A 20,444-nucleotide genomic window follows, 5' to 3' on the forward strand; every position below is an offset into this window, starting at 1 on the left:
TACACATCAATCAACGGCTCATATTGTTTGATGAAAAAACTCTGGTTGCTTGGCTCCTGAAAGGATCCGTTCTCAATTAATTTAGTCAATTTTAAGACCAAATGTGACTTTAACCCTTGACTGGAGATGGTAAACTTGGTACGATCAGGAGTCAAATTGACTGACATCGAGAAGGGTTCCAAGATTCTGAGTGTCAGGGAAATGTTCATAAACTGTTGCATTGGATCAGATGACGTCCTTATCTGGGCCCCTCGTGTGCTCATGTAGATTGATCACAGCCGTTCACTGGAGCATTTCCATGATATGATAAGTGGTGGTCCTCATCTTGAGCCACAGATCATGGGGCTGCAGTCCCCCAGGTAACTTCAGTATTTTGGCTAGGATGGTAAGAGTGGTTTGAGGGAAGATTTTCATACACTTCTTTATTTTTAGTTTTTAAGTTTTGATAACCAGACGAAATAAATTAAAACAGAAACAACGGTTAAGTTTATACATTATTGTATATGAAGATTTAGATACTACAAGTTAGAACCGTATGCAATTCATGAAAAATTACTCATGCCTACACATATCCGTTTTAGTGTCTTCACCATATAAAAATCATTTCAGCACAAAACAATAAAAATCAAGATTATTTCATCAATTAATTATATCAAATAAATAATTTGTAATGCTTTTATAAATTCCGACCAAATTTGTTTGAAAATATAGTTTGCTGACTAAATACACTGAAACTTTACTTTTACATTTTTTTATTTTTTATTTTTTATTTTTTTTTGACAGAGATGACAATTTGGTTGAATATAGTTGGGTAGCACAGATCTTGACAAGTTGATGGAGACAGATAAGAACAAGAACAGTCGGGGTTGCAATGATAGGACTGATGACAATATAATATTTGTGTGTGTGTATATATATATTAGTGCAGAGGCAACAGCAGCATTATGATTTGTAATTAGGGTTTCCTATGTCCTGGCATGATGCACAACGCGTGTTGTTTTCTGAGCAATTTAGGTAACGCGTGCTATGACAAATCATCCACTTGGCAATTGCAGGGTTTATCGATGCAAGCAAGTAACACAATGTCAACATTAAGTTAAGTTTAGGAGATATATATATATATATATATATATATATAATACTTGAGCTAGCTAGCTGTATCTGCCAGCTACCTCAATTGTTTATTATTTCATTAACCTTGGAAAAGGTTTAAGATGAAGCATCAGTACCAACTTTTAACCAAATTTTTACATTTTTTTTTGTCTTTTAGAATGAGGATTAATTAATGGTTTCGTTATAGTAGTCTACTTTTATAGGATTCAGAAGACTCATAAAAGCATTTCTTTGATCACCTTCGTGTGATTAACACACGCCAAGATCAAATTCATAATGTGTCATATGAAATACGAGTTAAAATTTGTTTCCGACTACTAGATCACTATCTGGTAGTTTAACCAAATTCTTACTTAGATTTACGCATTTTATAGGCATCACCAATTTAATTTCAAGGTTTCCATTGTTTTTCTTTTTATTGCAAAATTCATTGAGATTTTAATTAATTTCTTATCAACTTGCTACTTAAAATTACGATCTAATGATATTCTTCTTCACTTGTAAGTGAGAAATCTTATGTTCGATTCTCGCCAAAGGTAAACTTGAACAATATTATTGTTAACTCATTGTAAGGCTTAGCCCACCCCTCATCTCTTAATATAAATAAATATCGTTGTTAAAAAAAAAAAAAATTCTTATCAACTCAGTATAAACATGAAAGATCATCACCTAACCTTTAAAAACGTTACAAATGGAAAAGCAAACCCTTCTTCACTGTAAGAGAATTTATTTTAAAAAACGTCACGCAACCAAATATTATGAAAGATCATCACCTAACCTTTAAAAAGGTTACAAGTATTAGATTTTGTCAATATTTTAGAGAAACAATTCAATGACCCACTGCTAATCGTACTTACATTGATTGTCAACTTTCATCTTATATTACGTGCACATAACGGAACATGCAAGAATTTTATCATAAAAAGTCTTATAATATTAAAAATACAATCATTTCTTGTATATTGTATTTCAATTTTTTAACGTGAGATTTTTAAATTTTTTCAGTAAATTTGTGATGATTCGAAAGGCGTGAGTATAAACATTATGCATGTGCAATGTATAAAGTCATAAGGGTGACAGAATAGCATCAAATATTATGCATGCGTGTGCATATTTATACAATTTGTGAAGTGCATGCATCAAATCCTAATATACCAAAAATAATACATTCATCAAACATAGTGCACACCACCTGCACAAACTCACACGGAAGTTTTTTCAACAAGAAAATGTACATTTTAGGCAATGCATTGATTGTGAATGAGTTGTAAAAAGCATGCAAGAAAAAAGTTGAGTTGTATTTCTTCAGAGTCGACGCATTCGAATATCAAAACATTCATTTTAAATTATGTGATCTTTAATAGTTATTTCGATCAAATCAATAAGCCGGATTTCTTTTTCTCTCTTCAACAATTCAGATATCTGAGTCTTTGAATTCCAGATACAGAAATTTGGAGAAGATCTTTGCTCGTACTTGTAAATAGCAATAGCATCTTTCCTAACTTAAAGCTCAAGAAATATGAATCGAAACATGGTATTTAATGGAGATTAGTTTGTTGAGTTTTTTAATCTCAATTATTTTGTTTTAATGCATTATTTACACCGAAACATAATAAAATTTTAAATGAATTGGACCGTTATGATGGCTCAATACAAAGTTTACCAACCTTTTTTTTTTGTCCACAATTACCAAACCTTTTTCCAACCGACAAAGTAGAAACAAAATCTTATCTAACACCAAAACAATAAAAAATAAAAAATAAAAAATAAAAAAAATAAAAAATAAAAAAATAAAGAAATTGAGACAAAACAACAATCGAACCGCAGAAGTTCTCGAGAGTGAATATGAGCCGTTGATATGGTTTTATTTGGACAGCGGTTAATTCGCGAAGTCCAACCTCTCCCTAATCCAACGGCCCGTGACGCACGACACGTAGATAGAGAGCTGAGCGACAGCAGATCTTCATTTCTCGATTGTCCGTCAAAAATCAAAACTTTTTCTCTTCCCAGAACACCGTCTCCGACGACTGACCGTCTTCCTCCGTCTCTGCTTCGATCCTAACGACGTCGTCTTGGTCTCGTCGTGATTCGCCAAACCAAAACGCTGTGTTCTGCCGGATTTACTTCGCCTCGGTCTTTATACGTGAGAAAAAAACAGAGAGAAAGAGAGGGGAATTGACCGTTGAAACGCCGGCGTATCGGGATTTGGGGCTTTGAGGGCTCGATTTGGGGGTTTCTATGGGGCTCGGCAGCGATGGAGAGGTTGGGGTTGAAGAAAGCGATGGTGTTGGCTGTGGCGGTGGTTGTGGAGGCAAATCGTACGGAGGTTCTGTTTCCTGCTCGATTTGCCTTGAAGTCGTCGCCGATAATGGGGATAGATCTTGGGCCAAGCTGCAATGCGGGCATGAATTTCATCTAGGTGAGTTTTGAATCTAATTTGGGTTGGAAGTTTCAATTTTTCCCCACTGCAATTTCAAAGGTCCGGGTTCAAATTTGGTTTCTGATTTTGCAATTCTGTTGGATTTTGATTTTCCGGTGATGGGTTGTTTGATTGGTCAAGACAATGAAGAAAGATAAGAAATTGAAGAAATAAATTACGAAATTTAAACTGAATTATGCTTCATTTAATTAAAGCTTTGGTTTTGTTGGGTTGTCATCGTTCTAGACTTACACACACACACACACACACACACACACACATATATTGTTTCACTTCAACTACATTAATAATCTGTTGCTTATGCAAGATATGATGATTAGATCTTTCATGTAGTTGGATGTCTACATTTCGCTTTGTTGTAGTTGTTTGATTCAATGGATAGAACCATAATTTGTACTGGAAGGTGCGAAATTTGATAGAACCTATCAATGAAAACGAAGAATTTCTGTGCATGAGGGTTTCTTGAATCATTTTTTTTCCTCAAAACCAGAGGACGGCATTGAAAGTGAATACTTTTTTGGAGATTTGGAATCTCTGTGAGTCATCAATTAAGTGAAATATATATAATAGGTTTCTGCACTCCCAGTGTCGAAAGTGCGGTGTTGACAACCCGAACTTGTACAGCATTGAGACCCTATGAGGTCTAAATTTAGTCAAGGTTCAGTAGATCATTCTTCAGATTACTTTGATAAAATTTGTCGTCAGTAAATTATTCCGAATATAGTACTATTTGATTTTAAATCATCTCATATCAGTAAATGGAGTTGCATGTTTACTGAGGCATAGTTATATAGTTCTTATAAGGGCATAAGTTTAGTTATGCCTTTTCACTAAAGATGATACCGAGCTTTCATGTTCCTTTATTTTTTTTGTTTTCATTCTTTCAGATTGCATTGGTTCAGCCTTCAATATAAAGGGGGCAATGCAATGCCCTAATTGTCGGAAAATCGAGAAAGGTCAATGGCTTTATTCTAATGGATGCCGTTCATTTCCGGAATTGAACATGGAAGACTGGACACATGATGAGGATCTCTCTGATTTAAGTTATTCTGAAATGGTATATAGTTTACATACTTGTAGAATTTTAACTTCTATTTTTCAGCTTCCTTTTGTGAATATTCAAATTTTGTAGTCAAATGCAAACTCTGGTTAATGGTTTTCTATATTCTGACACTATGGTTAAGGCCGTTTGTTCCTGTTTAGGTATGTCTGTGTGGGTTCAACTTGTGACAAATTTTAAGGTTGTAAACAATAAATAAAGTTAACTTACCAAAATGGAATCAATATAGCACCAAAAGGAAGTTCTGCTTCAAAGGCTAGGATAACCCATTCCTTATTTGAGAGTGCATTCCCTTCTAGCCAAAAGCCATGTGTCTAGATTTTCCTTTTATGTATGATATTTATCGCTACTCTTAACACGTGGGCAAAATCTCAGTTTTCTCTCTTGCTAGTGGTGAACCCATCACCTCAGCTTATAGGTGCAGGTAATCTACTTTCTGCCTCAGGATATGAATTTCTATTTTTGAGTGTAAGCATAATTGGTTGGCTGGTGTGGATGATTTTTGTCAAATGTAAGTTAATGATGATATTTAGGAGCACACTCTAAAATTGATTCATAGGTAGAGCCCAGTAAGCTGACAATTATTGAGGAGAAAGAGCCTGAACAGATTAGTGTTTGGTATGTAGTACTGTCATTAAAAGATTAAGTTGAAGGGTCTATGTAATTATAAGGCTCTCCATTACCTTCAAATTTGGAAAGGAACAAAGTGGAATGGAAGAGAACCAAAGGCGGCCCTTATTGTTTGTCGGCTGTTTATTTTTCTTCCCATTACATTTCATTTGAAGAGTGGAACCTTATGAAGAGTAAATGGATGAATAATTGTAGGTAAAACCTAACTAGAGTCCTTCATGTGAAGTAGTAGTACCAATGAAGAAGTTTGGTACTACGGTATTTATTTCGTCTCATGAGTAGCTTCCCATATAATTACAAGGACAATGTAATGTCTTCTGCATGTTTTTCTGTGTTGGATAGTATTAAATCGAAGTGACACATTATGACTTTGAACTTCTATGTCATGTGTGTGTATAGATAATGACTTAGATAAACTGATGTGCTCTATAGACTACAATTTAGAAAAATGTTCGTCATTTTGATATATTGTTTGTACATAAATGATTTTTGCAGTCCTTTGGTGTGCACTGGTGTCCATTTGGTAGCTTAGCACGACTTCCTTCATCATTTGAGTAAGTGATTTCATTTGCTAAAGCTCGTGCTTAAATTATGTTTGCTGTAGTTAGCGTCTAGTGTCTTGGGTTCAAAAGATAACCAGTTACCTTAGGCTTTTAGGCTATTAATAAAAGTGATTTTGGCCTATGTCAATAGCTTGCCAAAATTGAGATTGAGTTGAAATTTGGGTTGAGACGGGGATTCAAGTTCTCAACCCACATCTTGATTCACATAGACCACAGCTTGGTCCTTTCAAGTTTAAAGCAGGTGAAGTTTTCAAGTTTGTTTAAAAGGGGTTAGTTTTCCAATGGACCCCTCCAAAGGGGTATCTTGATCGCAACTTCTTTTATGTTTGTTAAATTTGCAAGTTTGAATAGAAAAACATTCGTATTGGTTTTCACAATAAATTATCCCTCCTGATATATGCAAGGAGAGGATATTTTCAAAAAATTAAAACCAAAGTGATTATAAAGAGTTAGAAAGAAGTAGCATGTGGCTAAGTGGTTCTTTTCTTAATAATTTAACTTCAGAGATGCTGCTAATTTTGCCTACTGGCTGGGTTAAGCAAATCGTGTGGAATCTTATTGACATAAAGTTTTAGTGCCAGTGGACCTTTATTGATCTTTTGCACACTTTTGGGCGCAGTTGCATTTTCCTGGGTAGTTACAAGAAAGCTCTGAGCACCATCATCTGACTATTTTCTATCTATAAACAGTCTTTTATTATCCTTCTCCTGCGGTCACAGTTATGCGAAAAAAATTGAGAATTTGGTATTCGACTGGGTGCTTGCTATTTGGACTTCATAATGTATTTGTTTCATCATTTTACTCTTTCATCTTTATGTCTTTCAAATTTTTAAATGAAGGTTAAATTTTCCAGAAAAAATAAAGTAGAAAAATTACAAGCAAATGTTGGATTTCAAATAGAATCACCTCTAATCAACTTTTTATTGCGTGCAGACTTTTGTTTTTCATTTTACTTGCGATTCAAGTTTAATACTTTCTCCTATGCGTTGAACTTTTTTTTTTTCTTCACAATTAACAGGGAAGGGGAGTTTTCACCAACCTCGTGTAAGACTTTCTTCTTTTCATTTAAGTTGTGATATTCTATTCTGGCTTTGTGGAGGATTATAATATAATGTGTGGTATTCATATGATTAATGTTGTCCTGCAGATCACGAAATACTTGGACAGCATGCTATCTTTGCTGAGCATACAGCTGTATCGTCTGCTGCCCATCCTTGCCCATATATCGCTTACTTTGGGCCAATTCACCCTTCATCCTCAAACTCCAGTGGAACTGTGTCAGAAGCTTCCAACTTCAACCATCATTGGAGTGGCACATCCGTACCGAGTGAAATGCCCAACTCCTATGCTTTTCCTGCCATGGATCTCCATTATCACAGTTGGGAGCACCATTCCCCGCCTTCATTCTCTACAGCCAACAATCACATTGGTGGTGTTGACCAGGCTTCAATTCCATCTGTTACTCAAAGATCTGCTAGGCCGAGCACAGAAATAGCAAGATCGGGATCTTTTATGCATCCATTCCTTGTCGGTCACAGGTATGCCTTGACAAAATTTCAAGGTGGTTTTTAGATAGTTTCCATCCTTGCTTATACTTTTAATTTCTAGAAAAGTTATCACACCAGCAAAATCATCCATGGTTCTCGTAATTTTCATTGAATTTGTTTAATGATACGAGAGTACAAAACTCTCTCTCGATGCGGTGGTTGATGACAAGCTGCATAACTTGCTTATAGATAACAGAAGTGTTATGTTTATTGAATCATTAGTGTTTGCTATCTGCAGCTCTAGTGCTAGAGCTGGCAGCTCAATGACATCGTCAATGATTCCTCCTTATCCTGGCAGCAATGCACGGACCCGCGACAGAGTCCAAGCTCTTCAGGCATACTATCAACAGCAACAGCCTAGTAATTCACCAACCATGCGTTCGCCCATAGTTCCAGGAGCCCGAAGATCCAGCAGTCAAAGAGGGGTGGCTCAAGTAGGGCCAGTGGCTTCATCATCAGACCAAAATGGTGGTTTTTATATTTTCCCGTTCGGTTCATCAGGTCGTAACTACCAAGAAGCTGAAAATCCGTTACCTAGTCGTTTTCATCCATGGGAAAGAGATCATTTGCCTTCATTCCCGATGAATCAGGTTGACCGAGATCAAGGTTGGCCTGCCTTTAACCAAGGTGGCAGTGGGTCAGACTCGGTGATCAGAGGGAGCAGCTTCCGGCAAAGACATGGGTCTGAGAGGTCATCTTCACAAAACCGGTTATAGGCTTTTCTCCCCATCCTTTTGTTGGTGAAGCAAACAACCACTATCTATAACTGAAATCAAAAGTTGTGTATGCTTGAAAACGATATAGAACGCTTGGCGTCTTGTAATCATGACAAGACGCCAAAATACTCTGTCGAGTGGCTCTGAAAACGGTCTTTTTGCAGCCACAGGGTGGTGTGATGGACATAACATTCGTCTAGTTTCTTCGCCTTTGGGGGTAAGAAAATAGGCTCTTTGTGGATGGCAAAGTTAAAATATGAGCACCTGCTTGGCCGTGTTTTATGATTTTTGGGTCATCCGCAAATGTCCCGGTTTTTATCCGGATGACAAAAACCAACTGTTCTTGAGGATAAGTAATCGGTGGGTCATTTATTTATGTCCAGAAACATGTATTCCTGCAGTGCTTGGTTTCCTTTCCAACAATTTGTTGGATATACAAGACATCACATCTTTTAACAATTATTCTCCTGCCCAGTGCTTGTATAACCGTGCAATTAAACCAAATTATTCTGTTTTGCGCTGCAGATAAAAGTACGTTAATTATATGTTTGCTATAGCGGATAAATTTGGAATGACAAACTTCCTGAGTTCGAGGCATATTGAAGGTAGATGAGAACGATTTTTCATTTTGAAAGAAGCTTCTGTCTAATCCATCATTTTTGTGAGTATTAGAATGATTCGATTTTCTATGAGTAATGCTAGAAAGATTAACTGTTTAAACTGAATTTTGCAAATTATATGACGGGAGTTATTTAGATTATTATTTAATTATTAATTAACATGTTTATTTTACTAATGATGCATTATATAATTTGTAAATTTAATTTAAAAGATTTGTCTACCTAACACCGCTCTTTTCATGTTTATCGAGTAATTCACCTTTTACCTACCGAGTTTTGTCACAAATTTCGAAGAACGTGTGAAGCACAATAAATGATAAGACTAATTCTAAATGGTTTACAACAATTTTTCTTAACATCCACACTAAAATTACTGTGAGGGATCGATCATTTATCGCCAAGTCTAGGAGTTTCTCTTTTTTTTTTTTTTTTTTTGTTGTTTTTGAAATTCTAGAAGAGTCGAAACATATTTTCTTGCTATTTTCACTGCACCAAAAGCTTGCCAAATTTCGGGCACGACGAGAAAAGATAACTGCAAGCGTACTAAATTTCGGGCACCAAGCCCATTGTATCGCAACGCAACCGTGCTACAAATGCAAACCAATTCAGCAGTAGACAACATTGGTTAAGATCACTTTTAATACATCATACTAAATTTAACGTCACTGACTTCATCGATGCAATACTAGACCGTTCAAGGAATGTCCTAAACCGAACGCATAGCACACAAGTTCCTAATTTCCTTCCGTCTACGAGAGAGAGGCAATAGGAAATGATAATGACGGCCCTGGAGTCTACAGAGACGCGTCCTTCGGATCTCACCTGGAAATCGCAGCCTTTGTTAATACCTCATTAATATTTGGTAAAAAGTGCCGATAACACTTGCTGGATGAAAAAACTGAAATGCAACAATCATCAGTGAAAATTTAAGCAGTACCAGGCAGAAGGCGAAGGAGACCGAGATATGCTTCTGGACCTTGACCTTGATCTGCTCAGAGTCCTGCGACGAGGCTGCGTAGCACCAATTTCAGATGTATTAATGGAATGCAATTCCATGAGATTCTCCTTCATTTTCATATTATTGCTCTTTCAATCAAGAAAAGGTCAAACAGAGTGAAAATGAAACTTACAATATAATTTGGAGACCTAGATATTGTCCGAGATCTGCAATATTTCCAATAATCCAAAATTAATATCAACAACATTATTCTTTTCTATTGACGCTCTGACACGACTTCCAAGAGCAGACTTACCGTAATTGAAAGCGTAGAAAATAGTAAAAATCATAAACCTTTTTATCCTCAGATGCTCTACACCAAGCACCCCATGATCTTTCCAGCATGTCTTAAAATATAAACCAATTAATAAAAGTAAGAAATCAAAATACCAGCATCACACAACATCTAATCCTCGATGAAAAGAGGAGAAAATCCACGCATCCTTATCGCAAGTTAGTGAATGTAGTAGTTTGTGAGCTTTATGCGTCCCAACTGCTGATTTGTGGGTTTTGATAGCTATAGCGTGCGTTCAACAGTAATCCATCTTTAGAAGTGATTAAAATTATTTCCATTTTTTCTTTGTTTTTTTTTTTTTTTTTTTTTTTTTTTCCGGAGGTGCTCATCAACAAAGTCGCGTTACCTCAACTAAGAGTTGCAGGCATGAGCACCACATCCCATCAAGGTCCTAAGATCCAGTCCCCAGATCTCCACAAATGCCAGATCTAGCAAGAAACAAGGAAACCTTCATAAACAGATTAGGATAACCTGCTAACCCTTCTTAATAACCCTTACACCATCGAAAATTTAGACAAATGATTTTGTACACCAAATTTCTGGGAGTGTAAACGAATTTCAAAAATGTGGTAGCAAGATCCCCATGTTGGAAAAGACTAGAAACAAGATAAAAACTTCAAAATAGAAGCAAACCTACTTATTTTTCAAAAACATACTCAGATTTGTTAAAAGAATCAAAAGATGAAACACAACCACCTCGTACCCTTTTCCCAAAAAAACATTAGTCATAAAGTTTTAAAAAGTAAAGGAGACGGGAAATACTTGAATCCTGTAGAACAAATCTATAGGATTGATGGTTTGAACTATAGCGCACATATGGGTAACAAAGCAACTAGATAGGAAACAAAAAGGTACGGCTACCCTGTACGCCAGAAGCTTCCAAGATTGTGAACCCATCATGAACAAAATTTAATTTGAAGTTTTCTTCACATTTATAAACACAATTACGCGTCTGATTCGCAATAAAGCAAAAGCTAAGCACTTGGCCAGTACAGCAACACAGCTGCTAAATTGCAATGAGTAACCCCAAACCTATTGGTAGTCGTTCTGAAAATTTAAGCTAGAGCTCAATGATGACTAAATCCTAAAGGCTATGGATGCCCATATACATACTACTCGGCTACCAGAGAACGGAAAGAAAATGTAGGAGAAACATTAATTTGATGGTGAGAAAAAAACCTAGAAAGCAACTACTAGAGAAAAAGGTAAGGCAAGAGGCAGAACATATTTGAATTACAATCTAACAATGAGAAACGAAAGAGCAATAGTTTGTGTGCCCAAAAAATGAGATCCTCATCAAAATGGTATACTCGTTGATTATACGAAGAAGTAAAAGTCAAGCACTTTCAGGTAGCATGTAGGTACCTTGAGCGGGAACGTGAGACAGACCTTCGGTAAGATACTGATGGAGAGCGGCGTGAATATGTTGCCTCCGGTGATATGCTGCAACAAGAGAATCTTTGTCAAAACTGCACTGTCCAAAAGTATAATACCTACCTAATGTGAACAGAAAACCAGTGTTGACCTTCTGCTCCGGCCCCCATAGCTATAGCTACGGCTGACACTTGGACTTCTTGACAAATATGGAGTACGGCTGGGGCTTCTAGAGTAGCTCCGTCTATAGTCATAACCAGGGCTTCTGGAATAGCTATGCCTAGAATCATACTCCCTCACCTGGACATAGAAGAAGAATATCCAAAATGGCATAAGTGGAATCTCAAATTCAGCACAACGTGCACATCATAGTATACCCAAACATAAGTCAAAGTTAAAATAATACCCGTATGTAAGAGCGAGCAAAGGCATTTCTGAATTCAGAGTCATCAAGTTTTCTGATCTGCAGATCACGCCGAATCAGACAATTTCAAAAGAACAATGCAATTGTATCATCTTTTCATTACTTTAACTTACAGCATATTTCATATCCTCGTAGTTTGTGTAATCTACAATTCCCGTCATGCCTACAAGAATATCGTTATGAAATCTATTAAAAACGACCATACCATTTCAACAAAATAAAAGTACATAAAAGGAAAAAGTACACGCTCCAAGCCAATGAATCTGGAAAAAGTACATGCTCCAAGCCAATTAATCAACTCACCATCACGATCACGGAACACTTGAGAAAAGCAGACATCGCCAGCTCGGCGCATGTGATCCTGATCATTAAATACAATTTAACTAATAGTTAAGTCATATACAGAAAACTTTTCAAGTATCTCTTCTAATATTTAATTGCAATGCCAGAAAACAAATGTATAGGAAGAGAACACATTTACAGAATAAAATAACATTCTTACTTTCAGATCCTGCCACGAAGCAGCAGGAGGCAATCCAGTAACCAGCACTGCGCATGGGAGTGACAAGCAATAAGTTAAACAAATTCAACTCCGGAAAGCTCCAACAAAAATACTTTTGAACTCCCTTCATACCACGATAGTCAGAGCGCCGAGAAGCACCACGGCTGCTGCTACTACGACTGTAACTGCTGGAACGATGTGATGAGGAGTGCCGTCCACCATGTGCTAGTTCAACCTACAAAGCCAGATGCCAAAAACATACAAAGAAAGAATAAAGTAATTCGCACGTACTCGCAAATACAAGATGCATTCGAAGAAGGATATATACAAGTATGACTAACCCGTAAACGAAACCCATCTAAGTCGTACCCATCCCGGCCATAAATTGCATCATCAGCATCACGAGGATCTTCAAACTGCAATTAAGCATCGAATTTGAAAGTATAATACAGATATCAGCCAACAAAACACAACTAACAAATTCATCAACACTCAGATTTAACACTTACCTCAACAAAAGCATAACCTGGCGGTCTTGGAGGGATTTTGAGATCAATGTCAACAATAGGCCCATACTGCAATTTACATAGAAACATTAAAAACACATTTTTCTGCGTAAATTATAAATCATGATCATCCATGCAAAACCTAGCAAAAAACACTAAATATCTCACTAAATCTTCTTTTTTTTTTTTTTGGTCAATATATCTCATTAAATCTAACAAATTGTTCATCTTATTCAAAAAAAAAAAAAAAATGGCAGAGATAAAATTTGATTTTTACAAGTAAATATATCAAAACAAAAAAACTCCACAGAAAATAATTAATTTCAATTAAATTGTGAAAAAATTAAGAAAAAAAATGCGACCTTCAGGAACAAATCTTCAACTTCTCTCATACGAATATCTCCAGGCAGATTGCCGACGTAGATAGTGCAACTCGATCGACTACTCATCTTTTTACTCCCCTGAAAAACACAATCAGGATATCATAAAACCATTAAGAATAAATTAAAATTCAAACTTTACAGTTTCAAAACAACGAATTTCCGTACCCCAAAAGAAAAACTAGGAATTTACTTACTTACTTTTCGGAAAATTATAGGGCTTTACCTTTAATTCACAGAGATTGCAGGGGAGAGAGAGAGAGGAGAGAGATGGTTCAGTTGGGGTCTGATAGAGTTGGGAGATTCTGGAGAGTTTTGGGAGCTTCTGGAAGGATGAAGGGGTGGATTAATACGGTTATATAGTCTGTGTTTCCAGTGTTTGTACGGCTAACACGTGGCGTTAGATCAACGGCCGGAACGAGATGCGTGTATGGTTAGCGATCTATCAGCACCGTCACATGGCATGTACCCTTTTTTTTGGTCAAACTCACATGGCATGTACCTATGGCGATAATACTGAGCTACTTCACTTTATTTCGATATAATAATATTTTAACACATATTTATTGTTTCAAAAAATAACAGACATGTTAATTAATTTTTAAGTTAAAAAAAATAAGGAACACGCAACTCTTTAATTGGATCAAGTTAAAAAATGCGCAAATAAAATATTCACTAGTAAGTACCTAAATGTTATCTAATCGCAAGAAAAATTATATTTATGAGAAATGCACGAGTTTTTTTTAGTATCATCACTTAGAATTGATAGTTTCTGTTGTTTAAAATCAATGAGGAGTTCATGGGTACATAATACTATGTTTGTTTATTTACTTTCTAATTTTTAATTCATAGAAGTATATATTTATAATTTTTTGTCAAATGATAAAAAAAAATTATTAGAAATGGTGGTTTATATGGTTTAAAATTAACTAGGAGATCACAAGTTTGAAATGTTATGTGTGTTTGTTTACTTTATAATTTTACAAATTTCTTTTAATAAGAATATAAATTTATAAAATTTGATTAATTAATTATTGTTTAAAATTAACAAGAGGGCTCCACCACATTTGACACACCCCGTCCCGAAGGAGGGTATGCTGGCCGTCACGTGAGAGTGACGTAACCATTTGCACAGTTCGGAAGCTTTAAAAATATACTACTTCTAAAATGCAACACCCGAAGGTGAGTCCTTATTTGGTCCATTCTGTCAGAACACCGTTGAATTTCCTCGTAGTCACCACACCTTTGCAATTCTTGAACCTGGAGGGGCGCAAAACAAAGTTGAGTGGGTCAGCAAAACGTACGCATTCAAAACCTTCTTTTCTCTTTGAATATACTAACCCCTCGCCGTAAAACAAATATAGTTTCCCAGAAAATAAACATATATACGTATGTATAGGTATGTCAATCATGCTCCACATATGCCATTTATGCTCACAATATGCCATTCATGCTTGAGAATATGTCACAACAGAATCTCATAATCAAATATAAATGCTCAAGCGTAATTCACATCAATCACATATAAACTGGCAGCCGGGAGTCACCTAACGTGACATGTACCGCTGCATATAGAGCTCCACGCTCAACTCAATCACTGAATCTGCACACGAGTCGGAACCACCTAACGTGGTCTGCACGACAAGCTGGGTGTAATATATATGTATGCTCTAGTGCTACGATCACGTGAAGCTGGCGATAAATCGCGGGTCACCTACAAGTCGGAACCACCTAATGTGATCTCTACGACAGGCTTGCACCTAACTTGGATCCAAGACGAGCATGCGGTGCTGGTGAACATACACGTGAAGGCTGTGCCCTGGCCCTGGACGGGAGCACTAACACCGGGGGTGCAGATTATGAGCTCTCTAACATCTCAAACTACTACTGAAATACAAACAGGAATACCACTTACCTGGCACTTACCTGTGCGTCCACAGCACCAAATACACATATATAAATGTATGCCACTACTAATGCATGTGATGGTAGTATTTCAATCGTAGCTTACCTGGGCCTCCTCAGCACCATGCAACAGTATGCATAATTATGGTAATGCACATATTAAAATATGATGCATATATGACAGGATAATTAATTCGTATTTCTTTTAAAATACGTTTTCTGGGAAATACGTCAAGCATACGTATATATATATATATACTGAAAAATAACTGCCCACTCACTGATCACATCGACGTCTCATAGGTCCCTGAACCTCCCCTAGCTTGGTTACATTCTTCCTCTGTATAATTTTCACCTATACAAAAAGTAACCAAATTGACGTTATTTAACGCGCATACACCAAACATTCGTCCATAACTTTCTCATACGTTGCTCAATTTGGGTGTATGAATATACCACGGTGATCTACACGACGTCACGAACGCGTGACAATTTTCAGAACTCAATTTGGAGCTGTCACGCGCCCCCACGCGCCCTGTTCACGCGCTGCCCACGCGCGCATCTTCTTCCTCGCGTCGCCGGACTGGTTTCGCCGGAAATAGTGTTTTGCCGGAATTTCTGGGTAAATTTCAAACTGTCATAACTTCTTCATTTCTTAACCATTTTCGACGTACTATATATCAAAATGAAGGTATTGACGAGACGAACACATCCATACCTGCCTTGACCCCTAACTCGCCGTGGTTTCGCCGGAAAATGCCCCGAAAGCTCCGGCCAAACTTTGAACTTGTCATTCTCCTTGTTCTTTCGTCCATTTTTCATGTAATCTATACCAAAATGAAGCCCTAATCATAATCTACCACGTTGGACTAGTTTTAGGGCCTAAAAACAACGGAATCAAACTTTTCCAAAAATCACGAAAATTCGGCCGGACTTACAGTTCGTGATCCCGACGTCCAAATCCTTCAAACGAAGCACTCCGAGCTTCCTTAGGACCTCACCAAGCTTCCTACAAGCTTCAAAATCCCAAAAAACATCAATCTTTACGTGTGCATGAACAGTGCACACGCACAGTGAAATTGAAATACATGTTTTCCGAAGTGAAACTCACCTGAAATTGGTACCATCGTGTTCGTGTGGTCCTCAGGAGTACGATGGTGGTCTTAGATCCTGCGTTGGTATAGTTTTGGGGTGGTTTGTGGGTGGTCCGTGTGAGTTCGAAGGAGAGAGAGAGAGAGAGAACTTACAGAGAGAATGAGAGATTTGTGAGGGAGGAGAGAGAGAGACAAGGTACGGGAATGAGGGAGAGATTTGAGGGATGTGGGGTTCCTACCCAATCCCCAAATCATCAAGTTACAACATATTTTACGCCCCTTAGTCCCGTTTAAGGGCATTTTCATAACTTCACGTCCTCGGAATTAAAATTCCGGGACGGGTTGTGACAACCTTCCCTCCTTATAGAATTTCGTCCCCGAAATTCCAACAACCAACTTAATCAACTAAACTCATACAATAGCTTCGGATAAATCTCTCTCATCCAATTTTCCTTCTTCCACGTAATTTCTTCCATTGACTGCTTTCTTCACAAATTCTTTACCAATTACACTGTCTTAATTCTCAATACATTCTTTTTCCAATCCAAAGTCGTCCTTGGTTCCTCAACCAGTCTAATCCGGATTAATTCTCAATAGTTGCACCGGAACTCCATGTGACGAATCTGCCACCTAGTGACAACGCATCGAAATATAATACATTATGCACCTTAGCCAATTCTGAAGACATCACCACTTGTATGCAACTTCATCGATTCCTTTAGTGTTCAAAAACGGTCTGATGTGTTTAAGACTTATTTTGTCTCCTTTCCAAACCTCACTATTTCTTTTCGTGATGAAATTTCTAAAAATGTTGAATCATGAAACACATCATGCTCTTACAATAACTCTGGAAGTAATTCAAGCAACTTCACCTACTCTTCGATGATCGCATAAAGTCCGATGTACTTAGGACTTAATTTGCTTTCCTTTCCCAGCTGAATCATACTTTTCTAAAGTGAAAACTTCAAAATTATAAGATCATCTACGTTAAACACTCGATTAATGACATGTTCAACTATTAATCTCTTTTGCCATTCCTGGCTACTCTCAGGTTAAACTTAATCACCTGAATACTTTGAGAAGACTCATCCATAGTTTCAGGGCCTACCAAAACTCTTTCGTGATCGAATCTTCTCTATCCAGAAGCATTTCTTCCACAAATCAACAAAAATCGACACATTTCATGGTCCTTATGGCGTTACTTTGGAAACTGTGCCACCAACATACTTAAGAAACTCAGCAGTTCCGTAACCCAAATCTTTTTTCCATAAAACATACAAGTACTGTTGCACTGTGGTTGTTACTCAACACTGGAGTAAATGTACTAACTTGGTACATTGATCAACTATCACTTCAAGTTCAATCATAACCATCCTATTCTCGAACTCAGCAATCTTTCTTTTTCCCTTCTTTCTTTGCCTTGGTTAATTCTTAATCCTCTTCGTTAACCATTTGAGTCTTGAGTACGACCTTACTAAAAAGACTTAACTTGAAAATTAGCAATTACAACTTCTTCTCAAACTTCCATTCTCAACTTTACTTCAGTTGATTTCCAATCCACAAGAAGACAATCTTGGCAAGTGTGCCAGACATCAACTCTTACCACCGTCTTTTCACCAAGTGCATCAGCTAGAACAATTTTACGATCACCCTGGTCGTACAATCATGTTCATTAAACAATTCAATCCACCTTCGCTGCCTTATATCAAAATCCTTCCAAGTAATGGATATTGGAGACTTTTTGGATTCGTAAAAATCTTGCATTCTTACCAAATATAATGTCTTCATAACTTCACAGCAAGAATGGTAATCATGACTTCCAAATCACTAATAGGGTAATTCATTTCATGAGGTTCCTTTTGTCGTGAAACGTATGTAATCACCCTAACATTTGCATCAACATGCATCCCATACCATTCAAGAAACATCACTAAAAATTTATGATTACCACTAATCTCTGGGAATACTAAAATACGTGCATGAGTGAGGAAATACTTCAGTTGTTGAATTCTTTGCTCACAACTTCCTTCCCACTCATACATAACCTCTTTTCTCAACAATCTTGCCAATGACAAAGCAATGACTGCAAAATCTTTCACGAACCGTCCATGATAGCTTGTTAAGCTAGGATAACTTCGAATCCCAATCACGATTCGTGGTTGTTCTAAATTCTCAATTTCTGCTACCTTTTATAAATTCACTTGAATACCTGAAGCAGATATAATATCTCAAAAATGCTACTTGATTCATCCAACATTGGCATTTGCTAAACTTAGCATACAATCGACATTCCCTCGATCTTTGCAATACCAATTTAAGATGTTTAGCATACTTTGCTCTAGTCTTATCAATCTTTTCAATACCAACAACAACAAATCGGTGTAGATATCATTGGAATACTTCATTCATCAAATTCATAAAGTAGTAGATGCATTCGTCACTCCGAATGGCATCACCAAAACTTGAAATGACCTTAACAAGTCCTGAAAGTTATCATAAGGGCATCCTCACCGATACTCTTCAGCTAATAATATCCAGACCTCAAGTCAAACTTAGAAAATATACAACCACCTCAAAGCTGATCAAACAACCATCAATGTGAGGTTACGAATAACGGTTTTCAATTGTTACTCGATTCAACTGCTTATAATCAAAGCACAGCCTTAACGTCCATTTTCTTTCTCACCAATAAACTGGGGTTCCCCCAACGTAATGTACTAGGTTGAATAAAAACCTTTATCAACCAATTTCCAATTCTCTTAGTTCAAAAGGCAACATTCTATAATATATGGTTTGTACCTGGAGACAAATCCATAGTGAACTCTACATCTTTAACTGGTAGCCATCCAGGTAAATTCTCAGGGAAAACGTCAGGTAAATGTTTGACTACTCCCACTTCTTCCACACTACTAGAAGTGACATCTCTTAACACTACATGAGATAAGTATCCTTGGCAGCCTTTTGATAATAATCTCTTTGCTCTCACAACATAAATAACGGCCTGCCTCACTCCACTTTGCATACTTATAAAAGTAATCTCTAGTCATCCAGACCGATGAAAAATAACATATAATCAATTCAACATTCAGCTATAAACATAGCTCATACTCTTTCATTCTAATCAACTCAGCCCTCGGCTGCATAAATAGCTCATAACCAACTCATCATATCATGTATATAACATAATATGCTCTAGAATAACATCGAAATCTACAATCTAATGGAACAAAAGTAGCTAGCAACAATACATACTCTATTAATACTGAGCACTCTGAATAAGTACAATACTAACATAGGATAACCTATCGGTTTACTTGCTTAACGAATCCACGAATAAGTTATTAATATTACGGTCTGCAGCCCGCAATACTGATAATTCATCGTTGTCTCGATAAGTAAGCAACAACTCTCGAGGGTGTAATATTACTATTTTGCCACTCATCGGGAAATACATACACACGTCTCAACTGCGTTTAAATACTACTTTCAAGGCAATAACATTAATAACGTAAAATTTCTACATTATTAACAAATAGACTCTAGCTAAGTCATTAAGAATAATTATCGTACCCCTAATCAAATCCAAATAATTCCGAGTATCTTGCAGTGATGTGTGGTTAACACATCCCTGGGCTTGTTGTTGTCTCCCACAACCTCTATTAGTGTAAATACTTCGCTCGTGTACACCACGGCCTAACTGACCATAATTAATAGATCCAGGAACTTGCTGGATCGGCGCTAGTTGTGGTAAAGAAGACTGCTAGGGTTTCTGTTGGCTTTGGACATAATTTGCAGTTCTATGTCCCATCTATCCACATGTAAAGCGTCCAATGCTTTCTTGCCTACATTCTCAAAGGTGTCCATTATTGTACCTACAGCCCAAAGGTACATTTCTTTTACCAAAATCACCTTGTCTCTGAGATCTGGGATTACCAATACATCTATCACTTCGCTTCTGGTCAATGACATTAAAACCTTTGCCAAAAGAACTAGAATTAGCTTCACTTCTTTTGAAGTTCCGAATCTCTCTATATTCTTGATATGACGAATCATTAACTTTATCGTCCTCTTTTGATTCCCATTCTTTTATCATTCTTCTTTACTCTCGCTGAACATGTTCTCAGAGTCCTCAAGGCTCAACAACATCTTGTATACTCCTGATAAGGATTACAATGGATAGTGGTCACCCAAAATACCATTGCCTTATGCCACCCAGCCTAAAACAATATAACACTTCAATCAAAATAGCGGCAATATTCGAATGGGACAAGGCAAGTC

General features: G+C 36.9%; 2 protein-coding genes and 1 long non-coding RNA gene across 17 annotated transcripts; 1 reads left to right on the forward strand and 2 right to left on the reverse strand.

Annotated features, from left to right (window-relative positions):
- Nucleotides 1-2,621: 2,621 nt before the first annotated feature.
- Nucleotides 2,622-8,531, forward strand: LOC137745384 (E3 ubiquitin-protein ligase RFI2). Of its 2 annotated transcripts, none has more exons than XM_068485331.2 (6): nt 2,622-3,532; nt 4,441-4,610; nt 5,739-5,797; nt 6,825-6,850; nt 6,954-7,344; nt 7,592-8,531. In XM_068485331.2, the coding sequence occupies exons 1-6, from the start codon at nt 3,352-3,354 to the stop codon at nt 8,067-8,069; spliced, it is 1,305 nt and encodes a 434-aa protein (XP_068341432.2). In that variant the 5' UTR covers nt 2,622-3,351; the 3' UTR covers nt 8,070-8,531. The 2 variants fall into 2 exon arrangements, with proteins under 2 accessions (XP_068341432.2, XP_068341433.2); XM_068485332.2 differs by having other exon boundaries at nt 2,949-3,532; nt 7,652-8,531.
- A 687-nt stretch (nt 8,532-9,218) lies between these two features.
- LOC137745385 (serine/arginine-rich splicing factor SR30) lies at nt 9,219-13,501 on the reverse strand. 14 transcript variants are annotated; one of them, XR_011069688.2, is made up of 16 exons: nt 13,394-13,501; nt 13,150-13,248; nt 12,791-12,856; nt 12,623-12,697; nt 12,414-12,516; nt 12,282-12,328; nt 12,083-12,140; nt 11,893-11,942; nt 11,762-11,818; nt 11,507-11,655; nt 11,347-11,424; nt 10,328-10,409; nt 9,981-10,033; nt 9,820-9,853; nt 9,627-9,700; nt 9,219-9,511 (listed from the first exon to the last, which is right to left on the reverse strand). XR_011069688.2 is itself a non-coding variant. In XM_068485333.2 (14 exons), exons 2-14 carry the CDS (start codon nt 13,234-13,236, stop codon nt 9,508-9,510), a joined length of 882 nt encoding a protein of 293 aa, XP_068341434.2. In that variant the 5' UTR covers nt 13,237-13,248; nt 13,394-13,501; the 3' UTR covers nt 9,219-9,507. The 14 variants fall into 14 exon arrangements, 5 of the variants coding, with proteins under 5 accessions (XP_068341434.2, XP_088538066.1, XP_088538068.1 ...); XR_011069687.2 differs by having other exon boundaries at nt 9,943-10,033; XR_015954364.1 differs by having other exon boundaries at nt 10,328-10,429.
- Nucleotides 13,502-14,281: 780 nt separating this feature from the next.
- Nucleotides 14,282-15,869, reverse strand: LOC148692189 (uncharacterized). The gene is made up of 4 exons (XR_015953789.1): nt 15,791-15,869; nt 15,529-15,690; nt 15,354-15,427; nt 14,282-14,427 (listed from the first exon to the last, which is right to left on the reverse strand). It is a non-coding gene; the product is annotated as an uncharacterized LOC148692189 (long non-coding RNA).
- Nucleotides 15,870-20,444: the final 4,575 nt, after the last annotated feature.

The sequence above is a fragment of the Pyrus communis genome, chromosome 12, assembly GCF_041283825.1.
Source record: "Pyrus communis isolate YQ-2024b chromosome 12, ASM4128382v1, whole genome shotgun sequence".
Classification (NCBI taxonomy): Eukaryota; Viridiplantae; Streptophyta; class Magnoliopsida; order Rosales; family Rosaceae; genus Pyrus; species Pyrus communis.

What these genes read in the sequence shown, in the direction of transcription:
- LOC137745385 (XM_068485333.2), bottom strand. Translation starts at nt 13,236, where the DNA reads ATGAGTAGTCGATCGAGTTGCACTATCTACGTCGGCAATCTGCCTGGA. An exon ending in CAGGTTATGCTTTTGTTGAG is followed by an intron (nt 12,698 to 12,790) that starts GTAAGTGTTAAA and finishes GCTTAATTGCAG; the next exon opens with TTTGAAGATCCTCGTGATGC. An exon ending in CTTCGTGGCAGGATCTGAAA is followed by an intron (nt 12,141 to 12,281) that starts GTAAGAATGTTA and finishes TTTAATGATCAG; the next exon opens with GATCACATGCGCCGAGCTGG.
- LOC137745384 (XM_068485331.2), top strand. Translation starts at nt 3,352, where the DNA reads ATGGGGCTCGGCAGCGATGGAGAGGTTGGGGTTGAAGAAAGCGATGGT. An exon ending in CGGGCATGAATTTCATCTAG is followed by an intron (nt 3,533 to 4,440) that starts GTGAGTTTTGAA and finishes TCATTCTTTCAG; the next exon opens with ATTGCATTGGTTCAGCCTTC. An exon ending in ATTTAAGTTATTCTGAAATG is followed by an intron (nt 4,611 to 5,738) that starts GTATATAGTTTA and finishes TGATTTTTGCAG; the next exon opens with TCCTTTGGTGTGCACTGGTG.